At 42.2% G+C, this 20,211-nt stretch overlaps 1 protein-coding gene across 8 annotated transcripts in view; it reads right to left on the bottom strand.

Moving 5' to 3' along the window:
- The window catches only part of TANGO6 (transport and golgi organization 6 homolog), a 241,790-nt gene that overhangs the window by 206,948 nt on the left and 14,631 nt on the right, over positions 1-20,211 (bottom strand). For all 8 annotated transcript variants that reach the window (XR_004248798.2, XM_032157750.2, XM_058441145.1 and 5 more), the window contains exons 4-6: positions 18,247-18,383; positions 14,957-15,119; positions 12,239-12,321 (exon numbers count right to left, since the gene is read on the bottom strand). Coding sequence is in view for 7 of the 8 variants with exons in the window: in XM_032157750.2 (XP_032013641.1) it covers positions 12,239-12,321; positions 14,957-15,119; positions 18,247-18,383 (383 nt within the window). In the remaining variant the exon portion in view is untranslated. The remainder of the gene's footprint in view (positions 1-12,238; positions 12,322-14,956; positions 15,120-18,246; positions 18,384-20,211) is intronic.

Below are 20,211 nucleotides of genomic sequence, written 5' to 3'. Positions count from 1 at the left end.
ATACCTGATAAATGTTTTTGTGACTGATTGAATCAAAGAATAAATGAACAAAATAGAGCTATTTTCCAAAAGCTCTATTTTTGTGGAGAAATTACAATGCCCTATGCATTTCCTTTCTCTTTCCCTCCCTCCCTGCCTTCCTTCCTTCCTCTCTCCCTCCCTCCTTCCCTCCCTCTTTCCTTTCCCTCCCTCCCTCCCCCTTTCCTTTCCCTCCCTCCCTCCCCCTTTCCTTTCCTTTCCCTCCCTCCCTTCCCCCCTCCCTCCCTTTCTTCTTTCCTTCCTTCCTTCCTTAAGCTGTAGCTACAGGTGATTCCATCAGTGCTAACTAACAGAGCAGAATCATAGAACTTCAGCCATGGAAGGGAGAGCAGACTGAGCAAAGCTGGACTGTACATTGGCTTGTATAACATCTAACTTCAATATCTGGAGGATGGAATTTTTCTGGAAGGATTGGCTAGAAATTTAAAAGAGAAAGAAAAAAGTGGGTGGAATCAAAATGGTCAAAAACATTAAGAATAAACGTGTTTCTGTTTCAAAGCAAACAAAATAAAACAAAACAGAATGGAGTTCTCACATGCTCCATTTCTTTCTTTTTTTTGAATTCTTGAGAGGGAGCCTTGCTCTGTAACCCAGGCTGGAAAGAAGTGGTGCAACCTTGGCTCACTGCAACCTCCGCCTCCCCAGTTCAGGTGATTCTCCTGCCTCACCTACCCGAATAGCTGGGATTACAGATGCCCATTATGCCCAGCTAATTTCTTTTTTTTTTTTTTTTTGAGATGGAGTTTTGCTCTTGTTACCTAGGCTGGAGTGCAATGGTGCGATCTCGGCCTACTGCAACCTCCCCCTCCCAGCTACAAGTGATTCTCCTGCCTCAGCCTCCTGAGTAGCTGGGATTATAGGTGTGCACCACCACACCTGGCTAATTTCTGTATTTTTAGTAGAGATGGGGTTTCACCATGTTGGCCAGGCTGATCTTGAACTCCTGACCTCAAGCGATCCACCCACCTCAGCCTCCCAAAGTCTTTTTTTTTTTTTGAGATGGAGTCTCCCTCTGTTGCCCCGGTTGGAGTGCACTGGTGCAATCTCGGCTCCCTGCAACCTCTGCCTCCCAGGTTCAAGTAATTCTCCTGCCTCAGCTTCCTGAATAGCTGGGATTAGAGGCACCTGCCATCACATCCAGCTAATTTTTTTTTATTTTTTTGGTAGTAGAGATGGGGTTTCGCCATGTTGGCCAGGCTGTTTTTGAACTCCTGACCTCAGGTGATCCAACTGCCTTGGCCTCCCAAAGTGCTGGGATTATGGACATGAGCAACCACGCCTGGTCTAATTTTTATATTTTTAGTAAAGACAGACAGGGTTTCACCATATTGGCCAGGCTGGTCTTGAACTCCTGACTCAAGCAATCCACCCACCTTGGCCTCCCAAAGTGCTGGGATTATAGGCGTGAGCCACCACACCCGGCCATGTGCCCCATTTCTCATTTCATAGACTTCCATGACATTGCTAAGCATGTCCCTTAGAGACTACTGCAGAGTAGTTGAAAGAGCACAGGGAAGTCAGTAGTCAGGAAGCTTGGATGTTAATTTTGTTTCTGTCACCTTTGTGACTGCCCCAAATTACACGTTAAATGAGTGAACATGGATAAGACATTTAAGTCTCTCTCAGTCTCCATTTTCTCATTTATAACGTAGGCATCAAGCCTTTGGCATAAGGACCAATTAAGATAATTCATGTTAAAAGATTTTGTGAAATATACACCCCATACAAATGTTAGATTTCTTCCTAAATGTTTTATATGTTTGATGCTATTGTGAACGGAAATATTTTCTTAACTTATGGGCTTATCTTTTACAGGGATGTACATGTGTGGGAATACAAACATGATGGGCCTATTCGGAATCAAGCTGACTGAATCCTAACACTGAAATTCAGTACAGGCTGGAACTTGATTTTACACCTCCTAAAGATTAAACTAGTCAAATACAGCCTTCTAAAACATTACAGTGATCTTTCTGAAAGTAGTGTTCCAGAACTTCTAATGCACTTGCTGAGTGTAATTAAGACTTGTGAGAGGAAAAAAGAACAAGGCAAGTTACCTAATATAGCAAGTATTTTGCACTGTGCATGCTTTCAGAACATATTGCATAAGATCGTCTTTTTAAAAAACAAGTTTCCCTGAACCAAAAGAGAACTGACAGTTTTTTAAGCACTTATGTGCTACAATATGCCATGAACCCACCAAGTTACCTTATTTCATCCTCACAAATCAAGTGTTAAATAAGTTACCTAAAGTTGCATGGACAGTCAACTTTGGAGCCAGATTCCAACCTAGGTCTGTCTGGCTCAAAGGTGCTACACCATACCAGAGAGTCTGAACCAAAGCATTTAGAAAAGCTAACAGCCTTGAAGATACTTCTTTCGGTCTTTTGCTTGTAATTCAAGGTCACAGTTCAATTACACATGGATGTTTCCAGAAAGAATTATTGCCAGTGCAGGGAACCAAGATTAGAAAGAGACTAACTTTTCACTATAAAGTTTTTTGTCCTCTTAAATTTGTACCATGTGCAAATATGATCTTTTCTAAACACAGAAAGGGAGAGTGAAAGGGAAGGAAAGATTGGTTCCTGGACCTGCTCTGCCACTCCCCAGCTGTATGATTTGGAACAAGTCACTTCACAAAATCTTTTGGATTTTATTTTCTTTACTACAAAATGAGGGGTTAATCTGTCAAAACTCATAGACTATACAACTCCAACAGTGAACCCCAATGTAAACTATGGACTTTGGATGATACTGAGGCATTAAGGTGGGTTCATCAATTGTAACAAATATACCAGGCTGTCTGGAGATAGATATATGGGAACTCCCTGTACTTTCCACTTAATTTTTCTGTGAACCTAAAACTGCTCTTAAAAAATAAAGTCTATTGGTAGGCGTGGTGGCTTACGCCTGTAATCCCAGCACTTTGGGAGGCTGAGGCGGGTGGATCACTTGAGGTCAGGAGTTCAAGAACAACCCAGCCAATATAGCGAAGACCTACTTTTGCTAAAAATACAAAAATTAGCCGGGCATGGTGGTACATGCCTGTAATCCCAGGTGTAATCCCAGCTACTCAGAGGCTGAGGTAGGAGAACCACTTGAACCCAGGAGGCAGAGGCTGCAATAAGCTGAGATTGCACCACTGCACTCCAGCCTGGGCGACAGAGCGAAACTCAGGTTCAAAAAAAAATAATAATAAATAAAGTCTATTTAAAAAGTGAGCGGTTACACTAAATTATTTCTGAAGTTCCTTCCAGTTCTAAGATTCTATTATTCTAATTTACTCTGCAAACCTAATTAAAAATTCAGAAAGAGGAGTCAAATATCCAATCTGACAGAATAGCTGTAATTAGAAATTCATTAAGATTAAATGGAGAAAAGACTTGGCTAATTAAAGGCAAGATTCCCTGAATCTGGAAACAGAGAGATAAAATGGAAATGAGAATGGAGGAAATAAACTAATTAAGTGCCTCCTAGTTTTTCCTACCCTAACATTTCTTCTGCTTTTAGGAAGAGTGTCAGGCAAGTACTGTGAAGAATACTACAAGGAAACGTTTTCCCCATTTCAGAATCTAGCCTATCCTCTTACGAGCAAAAAATGTCCAAATAAAAATGAATTGCAACTCTCTTACATTGTCCTACCCAGAACCAATCTCTGTGCAGTCTAGGCCTCCCTTCACCTCTCTAGACAAAGAATACACTATTAATCCTTCTCATACCAGAGAGGGCAAATAATTTAAGCATTCTAGGGTTTGGGTCCCAGGCATTCAGAGCAGAAGGACAGAATGGAGAACCACTGGACTAAAAGTGTTTTGAGCTGCATATCCCCTTTATGTCTTAGATAATTTTACCAGATAGAAGGTACATACATAGAGGTGAGAATCATTTATGCAGATGAAGTACACGTGGCTATGCTAGGTTTTCAATTCAATTCACCTAGCACCTATGAATGCACCTACATGTGGAGAACTTTCCTCCTGGCCCCCCAGAGCCATCAGAACCACCTGCTCTACTCCCTGCTGGAGTGAAGGATGCAAGAGTAAAAAGCCCTTCCCCTATAATTTTTCCCATCATAAAATTTTCATTCAGAGCATTGAGGGTTTATTCTTTTTTTTTTTTTTTTAGACAGAGTCTTGCTCTGTTGCCCAGGCTGGAGTGCAGTGGCACGATCTCGGCTCACTGCAACCTCTGCCTCCCTGGTTCAAGCGATTCTCCTGCCTCAGCCTCCCAAGTAGGTAGGATTACAGGCAAGAGCCACCACGCCCGGCTAATTTTTTTGTATTTTTAGTAGAGACAGGGTTTCACCATGCTGGCCAGGCTGGTCTTGAACTCCTGACCTCAAGTGATTTGCCCACCTTGGCCTCCCAAAGTGCTGGGATGATAGGCATGAGCCACTGTGCCTGGCCCTAGAAGGAAATATTTCTAATATGCAATCCTTGCCTTTTTAAACAAAGTATATTGGACATACCAGCCCCAACAAACTTTGCTTTTCAAATTCTTATGCCCTTTTTGAGTAGTTTTTTGGTGTTCTTTCTTGTTCCTCTCTGCTGGCATTCTCTTGTCATTGTGCCTTATTTAGTCTAACTTCTATTTTTTAACTTTGAATTCTCCTATGGTCTAAAAAATCAGATAACCTGCAGTCTGATCAGGATAGTGTATAACGGTGACACGGGCTGCTCTGCAGCTAGTGCACAGCCTCTGGGGTGGCCACTGGGTGGGTGGTGGCAATGGTGCACATGACAGGGGATGTCAAGGTGAAAATGCCAAGTGAGGCACCAAGATAAAATAGACCTACACTCCAAAGGAAGACACCAGACTAAGATGAGAACAGGTTGGGGATTATAAAAACTGCTCTTCCAGAAAGAGGGGAGAGAAGGATCAAAAGTATGGAAGGGCCAAGCATGGTGGCTCATGCCTATAATCCCAGCACTTTGGGAGGCCGAGGCAGGTGGATCACCTGAGGTCAGAAGTTTGAGACCAGCCTGGACAACATAGCAAAACCCCATCTCTACTAAAAATACAAAAATTAGCTAGGTGTGGTGGCTGGCGCCTGTAATCCCAGCTTCTTGGGAAGCTGAGGCAAGAGAATCGCTTGAACCTGGGAGGCAGAGGTTGCAGTAAGCCGAGATCGCATCACCGCACTCCAGCCTGGGCGACAGAGCAAGACTCGGTCTCAAAAAAAGAAACTATGGGCCAGGTGCAATGGCTCATGCCTGTAATCCCAGCACTTTGGGAGGCTGAGGCAGGTGGATCACCTGAGGTCAGGAGTTCGAGACCAGCCTGGCCAACATGGTGAAACCCCGTCTCTAATAAAATATACAAAAAATTAACCAGGCGTGGTGCCAGGCGCCTATAATCCCAGCTACTGGGGAGGCTGAGGCAGGAGAATTGCTTGAACCCAAGAGGCGGGGGTTGCAGTGAGCTGAGATCATGCCATTGTACTCCAGCCTGGGCAATAAGAGCAAAACTCTGTCTCAAAAAAAAAAGTATGGAGAGACTGAGATGAGATTGGTGAGGAGGATTTCTCTGGAGTGAGCTGTTTGTTAAGCCAGGAGCCCATCCCTCAACTCATCAATAATGAAAAGATAATAACCCAATTTAAAAATGGACAAAAAATTAGCCAGGTGTGGTGGTGCACACCTGTAATCCGAGCTACATGGGAGGCTGAGGTAGTAGGATTGCTTGAACCTGGGAGGCAGAGGTTGTTGCAGCAAGCTGAGATTGTGCCACTGCACTCCAGCCTGGGAGACGGAGCAAGACTGTCTCAGAAAAAAAAAAAAAAAAAATGGACAAAGGGCCTTAATAGACATTTCTCCAAAGAAGACATGAAAATGGCCAATAAACACATGAAAAGCTGTTCAATATCATTAGCCATTAGGAAACGTAAATCAAAATGACAATAAGATACTACTTTACTCCCACTAGGAGGACTATAATAAAAAAGGCAAGACAGGTAAAAAATTTTGGCCAGATGTAGAGACATTGGAGCCCTCATATATTGCTGGTGGGAATGTAAAATGGTGTAGCTGCTTCAGAAATGTTTGGCAGGTCCTCAAAAGTTTAAACATACAGTTACAATATGATCCAGCATTCCACTCCAAGGTATACAGGCAAAAGAAACGATAACAGGCTCACACAAAAACTAATAAAGTACACCAATGTTTATAGCAACATTATTCATAAGAGCTAAATTGTGAAAACGACCCAAATATCCATCAACAGATGAACAGATAAGTAAAATGAGGTATATCCATATAATGGCATACTTTTTGGCAATAAGAAGGACTGAAGTACTGCTTCATGCTGCAATACAAATGAACCTTAAAAACATCATGCTCCAGTGCAGTGGTGTTTACAACTAATTAATCACAACCAGTTACAGATTTCTTTGACCCCTTTTCGCTCTGACTGCTTCACTTGACTAGACTTGAAAGAAGCCAATCACAAAAGACCATAAATTGTATGATTCCATTGATATGAAATGTCCAGAATAGGCAAATCTATAGAGACAGAAAATAGATGAGTGGTTGCCTAAGGCTATGAGCAGAGTGGGGAGAATGGAGAATGACAGCTAATGGATATGGGTTTCTTTTAAGGGGAACAAAAATATTCTAAAATTAGACTGACGATGGTTGTAAAACCCTATGAACATACTAAAAAACACCGAGCTGTACACTTGAAATGAGTGGACTGTATGTTACGTGAATTTTTGTCCTAATAAATCTGTTAACAAGAATAAAAAAAGAGAGAGAGAGAAAAAAAGAACTGGAAATGTTCCCAAATGCTTCTCTAAAATTAAACACTCTTTTGTTATCCTCCATGTTACCTAGTGAGCAGCTGGATCAATTTACCCATCCCCGATATTTTCCTTATTTCCTGCCTTTGAGCTGTACTCTATAATTTAGTATTAGCAGAAAGTTAATAGACACAACACATCCTTTGTTGTTAAATTTTACCCAGTGTTTACCATTTTCCTCCAACATACACATTTCCTGTTTTCCCACTGCAGCTGGCTGCCAAAACCTTGCAGAGAAAATAATTACCCTTCCACCCCTCTTAGTTTCACCACAGTGCCAATCCTTGGTGCATAACCAAGTGTCTACAGAAAACTAATGGTCTGCTTGCCTCTCCAGGGGGCTTTAAATTCGCCAAACTGTTGACCAAACTATGAAGGTTTCCTCCCTCCTTTTTGGGGACCAAGAATAGGAGAAATGGCAGGATTCATTATTTCCAGATCTCTCTCTGTTTTTTAGAGGATAACTCCCTTGCTAGAAAGAAATTATCTGTTTGCTTTTTTTTTCACCCTCTAAATTTACTGGCTTCTAAGGCATACCATAAGGGGTTTGCAACAAAATTTAGTCACAATTAGTCTTACCCCTATCCCGACAGTACTTTCAACTCTTTCCAACATTCCAAACCCAACCACTTGGCAGTTTTTCATCATGCTATTTCTTAGATGGGACATGGTCTTTCTGAAAGTTAGTAGGCCACTGTTCTCTAATTTAGAACATCTGCTTTCTAGACTGCTCTAATAATTTCTTATCTCTCCATAATCTGAAAAGTCTTTGCCTACTAATATTCAGAACAGGATAGAAGACCCCTCTTTTCAGGAGTCTATCCATGAGGCATTAAAAAATAAAAACAGCACTATAGTCACATAGTCACCATGTCATCTTTCAATCTCTGAGCAATCTGATTCCATATTTGTGTGCCAGGTCAACCCTCAAAGGGTAGACTCCATTTTCAAAAATAGTGAAATTAAATAAAAGGGTAGTAAACATTTCACTTTACAAATAAAGTGAGTGAGGCCGGGCACGGTGGCTTATGACTATAATCCCAGCACTTTGGAAGGACAAGGCAGGAGGATTGCTTGAGGTCAGGAGTTTGAGACCAGCTTGGCAAACATGGTGAAACCCTGTCTCTACAAAAAATACAAAAATTAGCTCGGCGTGGCGGTGGGTGCCTGTAATTCCAGCTACTGGGGAGGCTGAAGCAGGAGAATCACTTGAACCTGGGAGGTGTAAGTTGCAGTGAGCCAAGTCATCTCACTGCACTCCACCCTGGGTAACAGAGTCAGACTCGGTCTCAAAAAAAAAAAAAAAGCAATAAAGTGAGTGTTATGGAGAATGAGTTTGCATTTTCTTTTTTTTCTTTTCTTTTTATTATTATTATACTTTAAGTTCTAGGGTACATGTGCACAATGTGCAGATTTGTTACATATGTATCCATGTGCCATGTTGGTGTGCTGCACCCATTAACTCGTCATTTAGCATTAGGTATGTTTCTATCTATGAATCTACTAGTATCATGCAGAAAGCTTAAAGCAAAACAAAAGCATCTGCCTTCTTATCTGAAAGAATCGATTCACTTTATACCCTCATATACTGCCGATGGGAATGTAAAATGGTGCAGTCACTTTGGACAACAGTCTAGAAGTGCCTCAAACAGTTAAACAGAGTTACTACATGATCCAGGAATTCTATTCCTAGGTATATACCAAAGAGAAATGAAAACATAAATATACACAATAATGTTTACATGAATGTCCATAGCAGCATTATTAATAATAGCCAAAATGTTATTATGGCTATTATGGAAACAACCTAAATGTCCATTTACTGATGAATAGATAAACAAAATGAGGCATGTTAATACAAGAGAATACCATTTGGCAATGAAAAGAAATGAAGTACAGCTCCATGTTATAATATCATGCAAAGTGAAAGAAGCCAATCACAAAAAAAAAACATATTGTACAATTCCATTTATATGAAATGTACACAATAGGCAAATCTTGAGAGAGAGAATACAGATTAGTGGTTGCCTATTTATAGGGGATGGGGGATTGGTGGTGGAGAGATTTGAGAGTGATGGCTAAGTGGTGCGGGGGGCGTTCTTTTCTTTTTCTTTCTTTTTTTTTTTTTTGTGAGACACAGTCTTGCTCTGTCACCCAGGCTGCAGTGTAGTGGCGCGATCTTGGCTCACCGCAACCTCCGCCTCCCAGGTTCAAGCGATTCTCCTGCCTCAGCCTCCCAAGTAGCTGGGATTACAGGCGTGCACCACCATGTCCAGCTAATTTTTATATTTTTAATACAGACGGGATTTTGTCACGTTGGCCAGGCTGGTCTCAAACTCCTGACCTCAGGTGATCCTCCTGCCTCGGCATCCTAAAGTGCTGGGATTACAGGCATGAGCCATTGTGCCTGGCCGGGGTTTTCTTTTTTGGAATAAAAAGTTCTAAAGTTGATCGTGATGACAGTTGTACATATCTATGAATATACATAAAAGCCATTGATCTGCACACTTTATTTATTTATTTATTTACTTATTTTGAGAGAGAGTCTTACTCTGTCGCTCAGCTGGAGTGCAGTGGTGCGATCTCGGCTGACCATAACCTCTGCCTCCCGGGTTCAAGTGATTTTCCTGCCTCAGCCTCCCGGGTAGCTGGGATTATAGGTGCCCGCCACCATGCCCGGCTAATTTTTGTATTCTTAATAGAGACAGGGTTTTGCCATGTTGGCCAGGCTGGTCTTGAACTCCTTACCTCAGGTAATCCATTCACCTTGGCCTCCCAAAGTGCTGGGATTACAGGTGTGCCTGTACACTTTATTTTTAATCTTTTCTTTTTTTGAGGCAGAGTCTTGCTCTGTTGCCCAGGCTGGAATGCAATGGTGTGATCTCAGCTAACTGCAGCCTCCATCTCCGAGGTTCAAGTGATACTTCTGCCTCAGCCTGCAGAGTAACTGGGATTACAGGCACATGCCACCACATGCAGCTAATCTTTGTATTTTTATTTATTTATTTATTTTCAGACAGAGTCTCGCTCTGTTTTCCAAGCTGGAGTACAGTGGCACAATCTCGGCTCACTGCAACCTCCGCCTCCCAGGTTCAAGTGATTCTCCTGCCTCAGCCTCCTCAGTAGCTGGGACTACAGGCGTGTACCACAACGTCCGGCTAATTTTTTGTATTTTTAGTAGAGACGGGTTTCACCATGTTAGCCAGGATGGTCTTGATCTACTGACCTCATGATCCACCCACCTTGGCCTCCCAAAGTGTTGGGATTACAGGTGTGAGCCACCATGCCAAGTATTTTTTTTTTTTTAATAAAACTGGTTTATTGAGTATACTTTAAAAACCATAAAATAATTTATTTTAAATATACAGTTCAGTGAATTTTAGTAAATTTACAGATTTGCAAAACCATCACCACAATACAATTTTAGAGCCTTTCCTTCATCAAAAGATCCCTTGTGCCATTTGTAATTGCTCCCTGTCCTACCTACTAAATTCACATACAGGTTTTTGTATGAACACTTTTTTTTTTTCTTTTGAGACGGAGTCTCGCTCGTCGCCTGGGCTGGAGTGCAGTGGCGTGATCTTGGCTCACTGCAAGCTCTGCCTTCCAGGTTTGCGCCATTCTCCTGTTTCAGCCTCCCGAGTAGCTGGGACTACAGCTGCCCACCACCACGCCTGGCTAATTTTTTTGTATTTTTAGTAGAGACGGGGTTTCACCGTGTTAGCCAGGATGGTCTCGATCTCCTGACCTCGTGATCTGCCCGCCTGGGCCTCCCAAAGTGCTGGGATTACAGGTGTGAGCTACCGTGCCTGGCCTATATGAACATGTTTTCATTTCTCTTGGGTATATACCTAGTAGTGGAATTGCTGGGTCATATGACAACTCCAGGTTTAACTTTTTGAGGAAATGTCAAACTATTTTCCAAAGCAGCTGTACCTTTTTATATGAAATACAGTTTTGAAAGCTGTTTTCTAATGTAAAAGTGTTCAGCAGTAAATTATTATAAATTTATTAAAATAAACCTTATTTATTATTTTTATTTTTTATAGAGCTCGGGTCTCACTATATTCACCAGACTGGTCTTGAACTCCTGGCCTCAAGTAATCCCCCTGCCCTGGCCTCCCAAAGTGCTGGAATTATAGGCATAAGCCACCACACTGGGCCTAAAATAAACTTTAAAGAATATTTACCCTAATTCCATCTAGCCATAACACAATGAATTTCATTTGTTTTCCAAAAGCATATGCCATATATATTTATAAGACTGTGATAATAAAGAACATAACATTTAGATTCTTAGTTTTCATTCTTTTTTTTCTCCCTATGAATAGAAAAGCAAGTTTTCATTCTTGTTATATATTTATGTAGTCATTTGCAGGAATCATTTATTCAGACTTAATTTGTTATGACAGTAATTACTATCAAAAGTTATAAAGTAGATTCAATTATCATACACTTTTAAGAAGGCTATAGTATTGAAAATGCCCCTGTCAATTTCTTTTTTTGTTTGTCTGGAGACAGAGTCTCGCTCTATCCCCAGGCTGAAGTGCAATGGCATCATATTGGCACACTGCAACCTCCACCTCCTGGGTTCAAGCAATTCTCCTGTCTCGGCCTCCTAGTAGCTGGGATCACAGGTGCATGCCACCATGCCTGGCTAATTTTTGTATTTTTAGTAGAGATAGGATTTCGCCATATTGGCCAGGCTGGTCTTGAACTCCGGGCCTCAGGTGATCCGCTCTCCTCGGCCTCCCAAAGTGCTGGGATGACAGGCGTGAGCCACCATGCCCGGCTCCGTGTCAATTTCTTCAATAGACATGCTTTCATCAGTGGCATTTGCCAGTTCGAGAATCTAAACTATTTCAACATTTAGAATAAATGATGTAATTAACAGGGTTTCAAAAATATATCAGTTTTTTCACTTAAAAAGGTCAGCTTGCCAGGCGCAGTGGCTCACGCCTGTAATACCAGCTCTTATGGAGGCAGAGGCAAGAGGATAGCTTGAGCCCAGGAGTTCGAGACCTGCCTGGGCAATATAGCGAGATCTCATTCTCCACAAAAAGGAAAAACAACAACAACAAAAGACAAAAAAGGTCAGCTTATAGTTTCTGGTTTTCAAAGTGAAAAGATTCTGACAGCTTGGAGCTTTAGATTAGTCATTCCAATGCTTCAAGTGCTAATTAAAAGGTAAAATTATTTTAAAAGGCTGGGAGCAGTGGCTCACACCTGTAATCCCAGCACTTTGGGAGGCTAAGGAAGGAGGATCGCTTGAGGCCAGGAGTTCAAGACCAGACTGGGCAACGTGGTGAGACCCCCATCTCTACAAAAAAAGAAAAAGTTTAAAAAAAATTTTAAATTTTAAATAAGAAGTAAATAAAAACATTAGTGACTGAGATTACCAACCTTAAACACATCCTCAATGCATCTACTAAGTTCTTCTTCTGTCACCAAAATAGCTCCTGGTACCATGTCACTCTCTGGAAGCTCTAGAAAAAAAACACACAAAATTACCCATATTTAGTGCCTCACTGAATAGGACATACTAAAGCTAAGGAAGAAAGTTTTACTAGAAAGATGGCTCAGTAAGTAACACCTAAGATCAGAAAACTGACATGGTTACCATTGAACAATATACCATTCACACACATTTCATGGAATATATGATGCCACTGATTATAAACATGCATTGTTATTTTATGTATTACTAAGAAAAAACACCACATTGCCAATTAACCTATAGCACATTATCACTTAGAATTTTCATTTTAGGCTGGCGCGCGGTGGCTCACGCCTGTAATCCCAGTATTTTGGGAGGCCGAGGCGGGCGGATCACAAAGTCAGGAGTTTGAAACCAACCTGGCCAATATGGTGAAACCCCGTCTCTACTAAAAATATAACAAGTTAGCCGGGTGTGGTGGGGCAGGCCTGTAGTCCCAGCTACTCAGGAGGCTGAGGCAGGAGAATCGCTTGAACCTAGGAGGCAGAGGTTGCAGTGAGCCAAGATTGTGCCACTGCACTCAAGCCTGGGCAACAGAGTGAGACTCTGTCGCAAAAAAAAAAAAAAAAAAAAAAAAATTTCATTTTAAACTTAATTGAATAAAAATTGGGGATTGGATGAAATGAAAATGGCAGAGTTGGCCAGGTGCAGTGGCTCATGCCTGTAATCCTAGCACTTTAGGAGGCTGAGGCAGGCGGATCACAAGGTCAGGAGATCGAGACCGTCCTGGCTAACACAGTGAAACCCTGTCTCTACTAAAAATACAAAAAACTAGCTGGGTGTGGTGGCGGGGGCATGTAATTCCAGTTACTCGGGAGGCTGAGGCAGGAGAATGGTATGAACCTGGGAGGCGGAGCTTGCAGTGAGCCGAGATCATGCCACTGCACTCCAGCCTGGGTGACAGAGCGAGACTGTCTTAAAAAAAAAAAAAGAAAGAAAATGGCAGAGTTAATAGTTGTATCTAGGTGACAGGTACATAGGAGTTCACTATATAATCTCTATAATATGTGTTTAAAAATTTCCCTTCAAAAAGTTTTAAAACAGTTATATTTTATTTTTATTTATTTGAGACAGGGTCTTGCTCTATAACCCAGGCTCTGGAGTGGAACTGTGTGATCATGGCTCACTGCAACCTCAACCTCCTGGGCTCAAGTGATCCTCCCACCTCAGCTTCCCGAGCAGTTGGGAATACAGGCATGCACCAAGACGCCCAGCTAATTTTTAAAATTTTTTCTAGGCCGGGCGTGGTGGCTCACGCTTGTAATCCCAGCACTTTGGGAGGCCGAGGCGGGCGGATCACGAGGTCAGGAGATCGAGACCACGGTGAGACCCCGTCTCTACTAAAGATACAAAAAATTAGCCGGGCGTGGTGGCGGGCGCCTGTAGTCCCAGCTACTCGGAGAGGCTGAGGCAGGAGAATGGCGTGAACCCGGGAGGCAGAGCTTGCAGTGAGCCGAGATCGCGCCACTGCACTCCAGCCTGGGCGACAGAGCGAGACTCCGTCTCAAAATAAATAAATAAATAAATAAATAAATAAATAAATAAATAAATAAATAAAATTTTTTCTAAAGACAAGGTCTCATTATGTTACCTAGCCTGGTTGCAAACTCCTGGGCTCAAGCAATCCTCCCGCCTCAGCAATCCCAGCACTTTGGAAGGCTGAAGCAGGAAGATCGCTTGAGCCCAGGAGTTCCAGACCAGCCTGGACAATACAGGAAGATCCCATCACTACAAAAAATAAAAATTAAAAAAAAAAGTTTTTAAAGTTTTATAAGTCTTTCTATTTATTTAGAAATAGTTTCATCATATATTATTATTATTATTTTGAGCAAGGGTTGCACTCTGTTGCCCAGGCTAAAGTGCAGAGGTGTGACTATGGCTCACTGCAGCCTCAACCTCCCAGGCTCAAGCGATCCTCCCACATCAGCCTCCCAAGTAGCTGGGGCTACAGGCGCTTGCCACTATGCCTGGCTAATTTTTATATTGTTTTTTGGTTAAGACGGGGTTTTGCCATGTTGCCCCAGTGGTCTTGAACTCCTGGGCTCAAGCAATCTGCCCGCCTAAGCCTCCCAAAGTGCTGAGATTACAAGCTTGAGCCACCGCGCCCAGCCATGATTCTTGATTGAATTCTGGATTTAAAAAAAAAAAATAGCTCTAAAAGAAATTATTGAAACAATTAGAGAAGTTTGAATGGAATTTGTATATCATATCAAAGCATATGGTATAAATGTTAAATTTCCTGAGTGTGGTAATTGCCTTGTGGTTATGTAGGAGACTGACATTTTTCTTTGGAGATGCATACTGAAGTATTTAGGGGTGAAGTGTTGTGATGTCTGCAACTAAGTCTCAAATGCTTCAGAAAAGATATGTTTATATGTATAGAAAGAGAGAAAGATAAAACAAATGTGGCCAAAATGTAAAGTTATTCAGTCTAGGTGATCTATATATGGGTAGTTCAATATACTCTTCTTGAAACTTGTAAGTGAATTTGTCAAAATAAAAAGTTGGGAGGAGGGGAAGGAAAACTAAAGACACTGATATAACACAGATTTAAATCATTTAAACGTGAAATACTGAAGAAGGTCCTTTAGAGGCACACCCAACCACCACACTTCCTCCTTTACCTGCTGTATTCAAACATCGATGAAGAGGAGCTAACACTGGCTGGAGCAAATACTTTGCTGCCAATTGTGGGCGTTCTCTTGACAAAGTTATAAAGGTAGTGGTGGCAACTCTCTGAAATTGTCGTGCTGTCAATTTATCTTGAAAGTGAAATAAATCCAGAACCTACAAAAAAACTACAAGAAGTAAATACCAGTTTTTTGCAAGGAATATGACATTAACTAAAAAGAAAAAGCATGAATTTCTTTAAGCCAAAAAATAAACTCACTGCAATAACACTGATTCAACAGAATTCTTTTCTTAATTTAACATACCCAGTATCAAAGGGTAAGAGAGCTGAACAGGCAGTGTTTTTATTTTTAATTAAAAAAATCTGTTGGCCGGGCGCGATGGCTCACGCCTGTAATCCCAACACTTCGGGAGGCCGAGGTGGGCGGATCACGAGGTCAGGAGATCGAGACCATCCTGGCTAACACAGTGAAACCCTGTCTCTACTAAAAATACAAAAATCTTAGCCGGGCATGGTGGCGGGCCCCTGTATTCCCAGCTACTCAGGAGGCTGAGGCAGGAGAATGGCGTGAACCTGGGAGGCAGAGCTTGCAGTGAGCGGAGATTGTGCCACTGCACTCCAGCCTGGGCGACAGAGCGAGACCCCGTCTCAAAAAAAAAAAAAAAATTTTTTTTTTGCCCACCTCTCATACTTGCAGTGTTTTTATTAAATAATTTTATCAAATTTATAAAATACAGGCTCGTTTTAGGCATACGCATAGGGAGTATTAATTAAGAAAACTCCTTCCACATTTTTCTTTTTTTTGAAACGGAGTCTTGCCCTGTCGCCCAGGCTGGAATGTAGTGGTGCAATCTCGGCTCACTGCAACCTCCACCTCCCGGGTTCAAGCGATTCTCCTGCCCCAGCCTCCCAAGTAGCTGGGATTACAGGCACGCGCCACTACACCCAGCTAATTTTTGTATTTTTAGTAGAGACGGGGTTTCACTATGTTGGTCAGGCTGGTCTCAAACTCTTGACCTCCTGATCCGCCCGCCTCGGCCTCCCAAAGTGCTGGGATAACAGGCGTGAGCCACCATGCCCAGCCCCACATTTTTCATGTATCAGATTAGCAAAGATCAAAAAACTTTGTAACATATTGTGTGGGTAAAAATGTGGGAAAATAGGTACATAAAGCATATCAATCAAAAATTTAAATGCATAAAACCTCTGAACCAATAATTTCAATTCTAGGAATTTTTCCTATGGTAATACTGGTAGTTATGTACAAAGACTTACAGATATTAACTGTAGTGTAATTTGTAATAGAAAAAGAATGGAAACAACTCAAATGTCCCTCAACAGCAGGCTGGTTAAATAAATTATAGTACATTAATATGATGAAATACCATGTACCCATGAAAATGAATGACATTATCTCCAAGGTACACTATTTTTTTTTTTTTTTTTCAGAGGGAGTCTTGCTCTGTCACCCAGGCTGGAGTGCATTGGTGCAAACTCAGCTCACTGCAACATCTGCCTCCCGGGTTCAAGAGATTCTCTATCCTCAGCTTCCCGAGTAGCCAGGACTACAGGCGTGCACCACCATGCCTGGCCAATTTTTGTATTTTTAGTAGAGATGGGGTTTCTCCATGTTGGCCAGGCTGGTCTCGAACTCCTGACCTCAAGTAATCTGCCCACCTCAGCCTCCCAAACTGCTGGGATTACAGGAGTGAGCCACTGTGCCTGGCCAAAGTACACTATCAATGAAAAAAAGCAAAATGAAAGAGGGCATGCTGCATGCTATCATTTAGATAAAAATTAGCACTGGCCTGGCATGGTGGCTCATGCCTATAATCCCAGCACTTTGGGAGGCCGAGGCAGGCGGATCACCTGAGGTCGGGAGTTCGAGACCAGTCTGACCAATGTGGAGAAACCCTGTCTCTACCAAAAATACAAAATTAGCCTGGCGTGGTGGCACATGCCTGTAATCCCAGCTACTCGGGAGGCTGAGGCAGGAGAATCGCTTGAACCCGGGAGGTGGAGGTCGTGGTGAGCCAAGATTGCACCAATGCACTCCAGCCTGGGCAACAAGGGCGAAACTCTGTCTCAAAAAAAAAAAAAAAAAAAAATTAGCATTAATTTTACCGTCATGCGCCGGGCGCGGTGGCTCACGCCTGTAATCCCAGCACTTTGGGAGGCCGAGGCGGGCGGATCACGAGGTCAGGAGATCGAGACCATGGTGAAACCCCGTCTCTACTAAAAATACAAAAAATTAGCCGGGCGCGGTGGCGGGAGCCTGTAGTCCCAGCTACTCGGACAGGCTGAGGCAGGAGAGTGGCATGAACCCGGGAGGTGGAGCTTGCAGTGAGCCGAGACTGCGCCACTGCACTCCAGCCTGGGCGACAGAGCGAGACTCCATCTCAAAAAAAAAAAAAAAAAAAAAATTTACCGTCATGTGTATATGTTGATGTATGTGTGTATGCACATACATGTTAATATACACATACATTAACATATACACATATGATGGTATATGCATAATACACAGAATATCTCTGGAAAGAAATTCATAGCAGTGACTATCTCTGAGGGACTGGAGAACAGGAATGGGAGGGAGACTTAGTTTTCGGTTTACTCTTTTATGCTTTTTAAATTGTTTGCCATGTTAATTTACCTTGTTTATTTAATATCTGCCTTTAACAACTAATTAACAACACATGGAGAGAAAAGATAATGAACAAGATGAAACTTGAGTTTTGTATTCTAGCTCTGAGAGCAAGCTGAGCCAATCATTCAGTAGTAGTGAGGCATTCTTCTTTTTTTTTTGAGATGGAGTTTCACTCTTGTTGCCCAGGCTGGAGTGTAATGGCTTAATCTTGGCTCACGGCAACCTCCGCCTCCCGGGTTCAAGCGATTCTCCTGCCTCAGCCTCTCAAGTAGCTGGGATTACAGGCATGTGCCACCACACCCGGCTAATTTTGTATTTTTTTTTAGTAGAGACAGGGTTTCTCCATGTTGATCAGGCTAATCTCGAACTCCCAACCTCACATGATCCGCCCACCTTGGCCTCCCAAAGTGCTGGGATTACAGGCGTGAGCCACTGCGCCTGGCCTTGCCATTCTTAAACTGAACAATTAGGTCAGTCTCTTCCACCCATTTTTATTCATTTATTAAGAAGGCTCCTCACTAAATAAACTTAAATATTATATTGCTTTTATCTCAATACTAGAGGAACATTAAAAGTCCTCTTTCTGTACATAAGCAGATAATCCTCAAATGATCAACAGAAACAAAAAGATTTACCTGGGGGCAGATGTCCCTGTAGTAATTCTCTGGTGAAAGAGACTGCTGGGGACAAGAGGCCAAAATCTTTGCGATCAGGTCACACTTCTTCCAGTCAGCAGCCGTCACCTCAGCATCACTTCCACCAGCTGCTCCCGCTGGCACAATGGAGACAGATGTCAGCAGCTCATAGCAATTCCCCACAGAAGGTCCCATGTAACAAATTTATCTTAAAATTTAGGGTAAAACACATTTATCTTTTCTATTGAAAATAGTTTATTTTTTTCTATAAGATAATCTACCCTTCTATATTTTCCTTTTTATGTTTTTTATTTCTTATTTATTTATTATTATTATTTTTTGAGATGGAGTCTTGTTCTGTCGCCCAGGCTGGAATGTAGTGGCATGATCTCAGCTCACTGCAACCTCTTCCTCCCAGGTTCAAGCAATTCTCTTGCCTCAACCTCCTGAGTAGCTGGGATTACAGGCATACACCACCATGCCCAGGTAATTTCTTTCTGTTTTTAGTAGAGACGGGGTTTTGCCATGTTGGCCAGGCTGGTCTCGAACTTCTGACCTCAGGTGATCTGCCTGCCTCGGCCTCCAAAGTGCTATGATTACAGGCATGAGCCACCGCGCCCGGCCTATACTTTCCTTTTGATGCTAGTTTCTGGGAAATTCAGAGAAAAACTAGCACTTAGTCACTATAATGATATTATTCATATAACTGGAATACTAGCTTCACCATGTTTATTACTATTATTATTCTGTCTCCTTGTATGTATCATTTCATTTAAACTGTCTTAAGCCACTGCCATAGAGTGACAGGGACCAGAATTACTTTACCATCTTAAGCAATTATAAAATTGGACAAAATATATAAACAATGCTTTCCAGACAATGGACAACAGGCAACCCAGGACACTGATCCCTGAGAGAAGCGAAGCAAACAAACAGCTTGACGACTGCCCACGTTCACTGCCTGGAGAGAGTTTTCAGGCGATAACAAAAGCAGCCCAAATGAAGCCTGGTATCTTGTTCAGTGGAAGAAACATAGTTCAGAGTTCAGGGAGGCCAAAGCAGCTGGAATTTTCAGGGCAAAATACCAGAAAGGAGGAAGTTACAGGTAGAAAGAGTTCCAAAGATCTGCAGAAGGGTCCTCTCTCAGGTCTTTGGTACAGTATGATACACATATGTGTGAGGAAAATACCAAAGCCTGGGGCAATAACCACCAGAAAAGAGTAGGGGGGAACAACTCCCACGGTTCATAAAGGCTGGGAAAAGTTGTGTTCCCACTAGCCAGCCTGGGAGGATCTCCTAATACACAGGGCAACAACTAGAATTCTCAGAAGTGTATTATCTTAGTACAATCTGTATTGTTACACTTAGTACAATACACTTAGTATAATACAATAAGGGGTTAAATTACCTTAAAGGTTGCTGTAGAACCACACTAACAGAACTGAAAAGTCAGGATCAAAGGGACTAAACTAATTCGAAGTAACTTAACTGCATTCCAGAACAAAGTCCAACTAAGGAATATAAAAATCTGACACTCAGCAATGTAGAATAAAAATGTTCAGCATCCAGTCAAAAATTACCAGGCATATCCATATGAGGAAATATTATTCAGTCATAAAAAGGAATAATTTTTATGGAGGACTGATTCATTCATGTTATAACATGACTAAACCTCGGCTGGGTGCGGTGGCTCACACCTGTAATCCCAGCACTTTTGGAAGCCAAGGCAGGTGGATCACCTGAGGTCAGGAGTTTGAGACCAGCCTGGCCAACATGGTGAAACCCCATCTCTACTAAAAATTAAAAAAAAAAAAAATTAGCTGGGTGTGGTGGCACGCACCTGTAGTCCCAGCTACTCGGGAAGCTGAGGCAAGAGAATCTCTTGAATGTGGGAGGCGGAAGTTGTAGTGAGCTGAGATGGCACCATTGTACTCCAGCCTGGGAGGTTGCAGTGAGCTGAGATCA

The sequence above is a fragment of the Hylobates moloch genome, unplaced genomic scaffold (assembly GCF_009828535.3).
Source record: "Hylobates moloch isolate HMO894 unplaced genomic scaffold, HMol_V3 SCAFFOLD_6, whole genome shotgun sequence".
Lineage (NCBI taxonomy): Eukaryota > Metazoa > Chordata > Mammalia > Primates > Hylobatidae > Hylobates > Hylobates moloch.
Note: the sequence above shows the minus strand (reverse complement) of the source record. Positions and strands in the feature narration are given on the sequence as shown.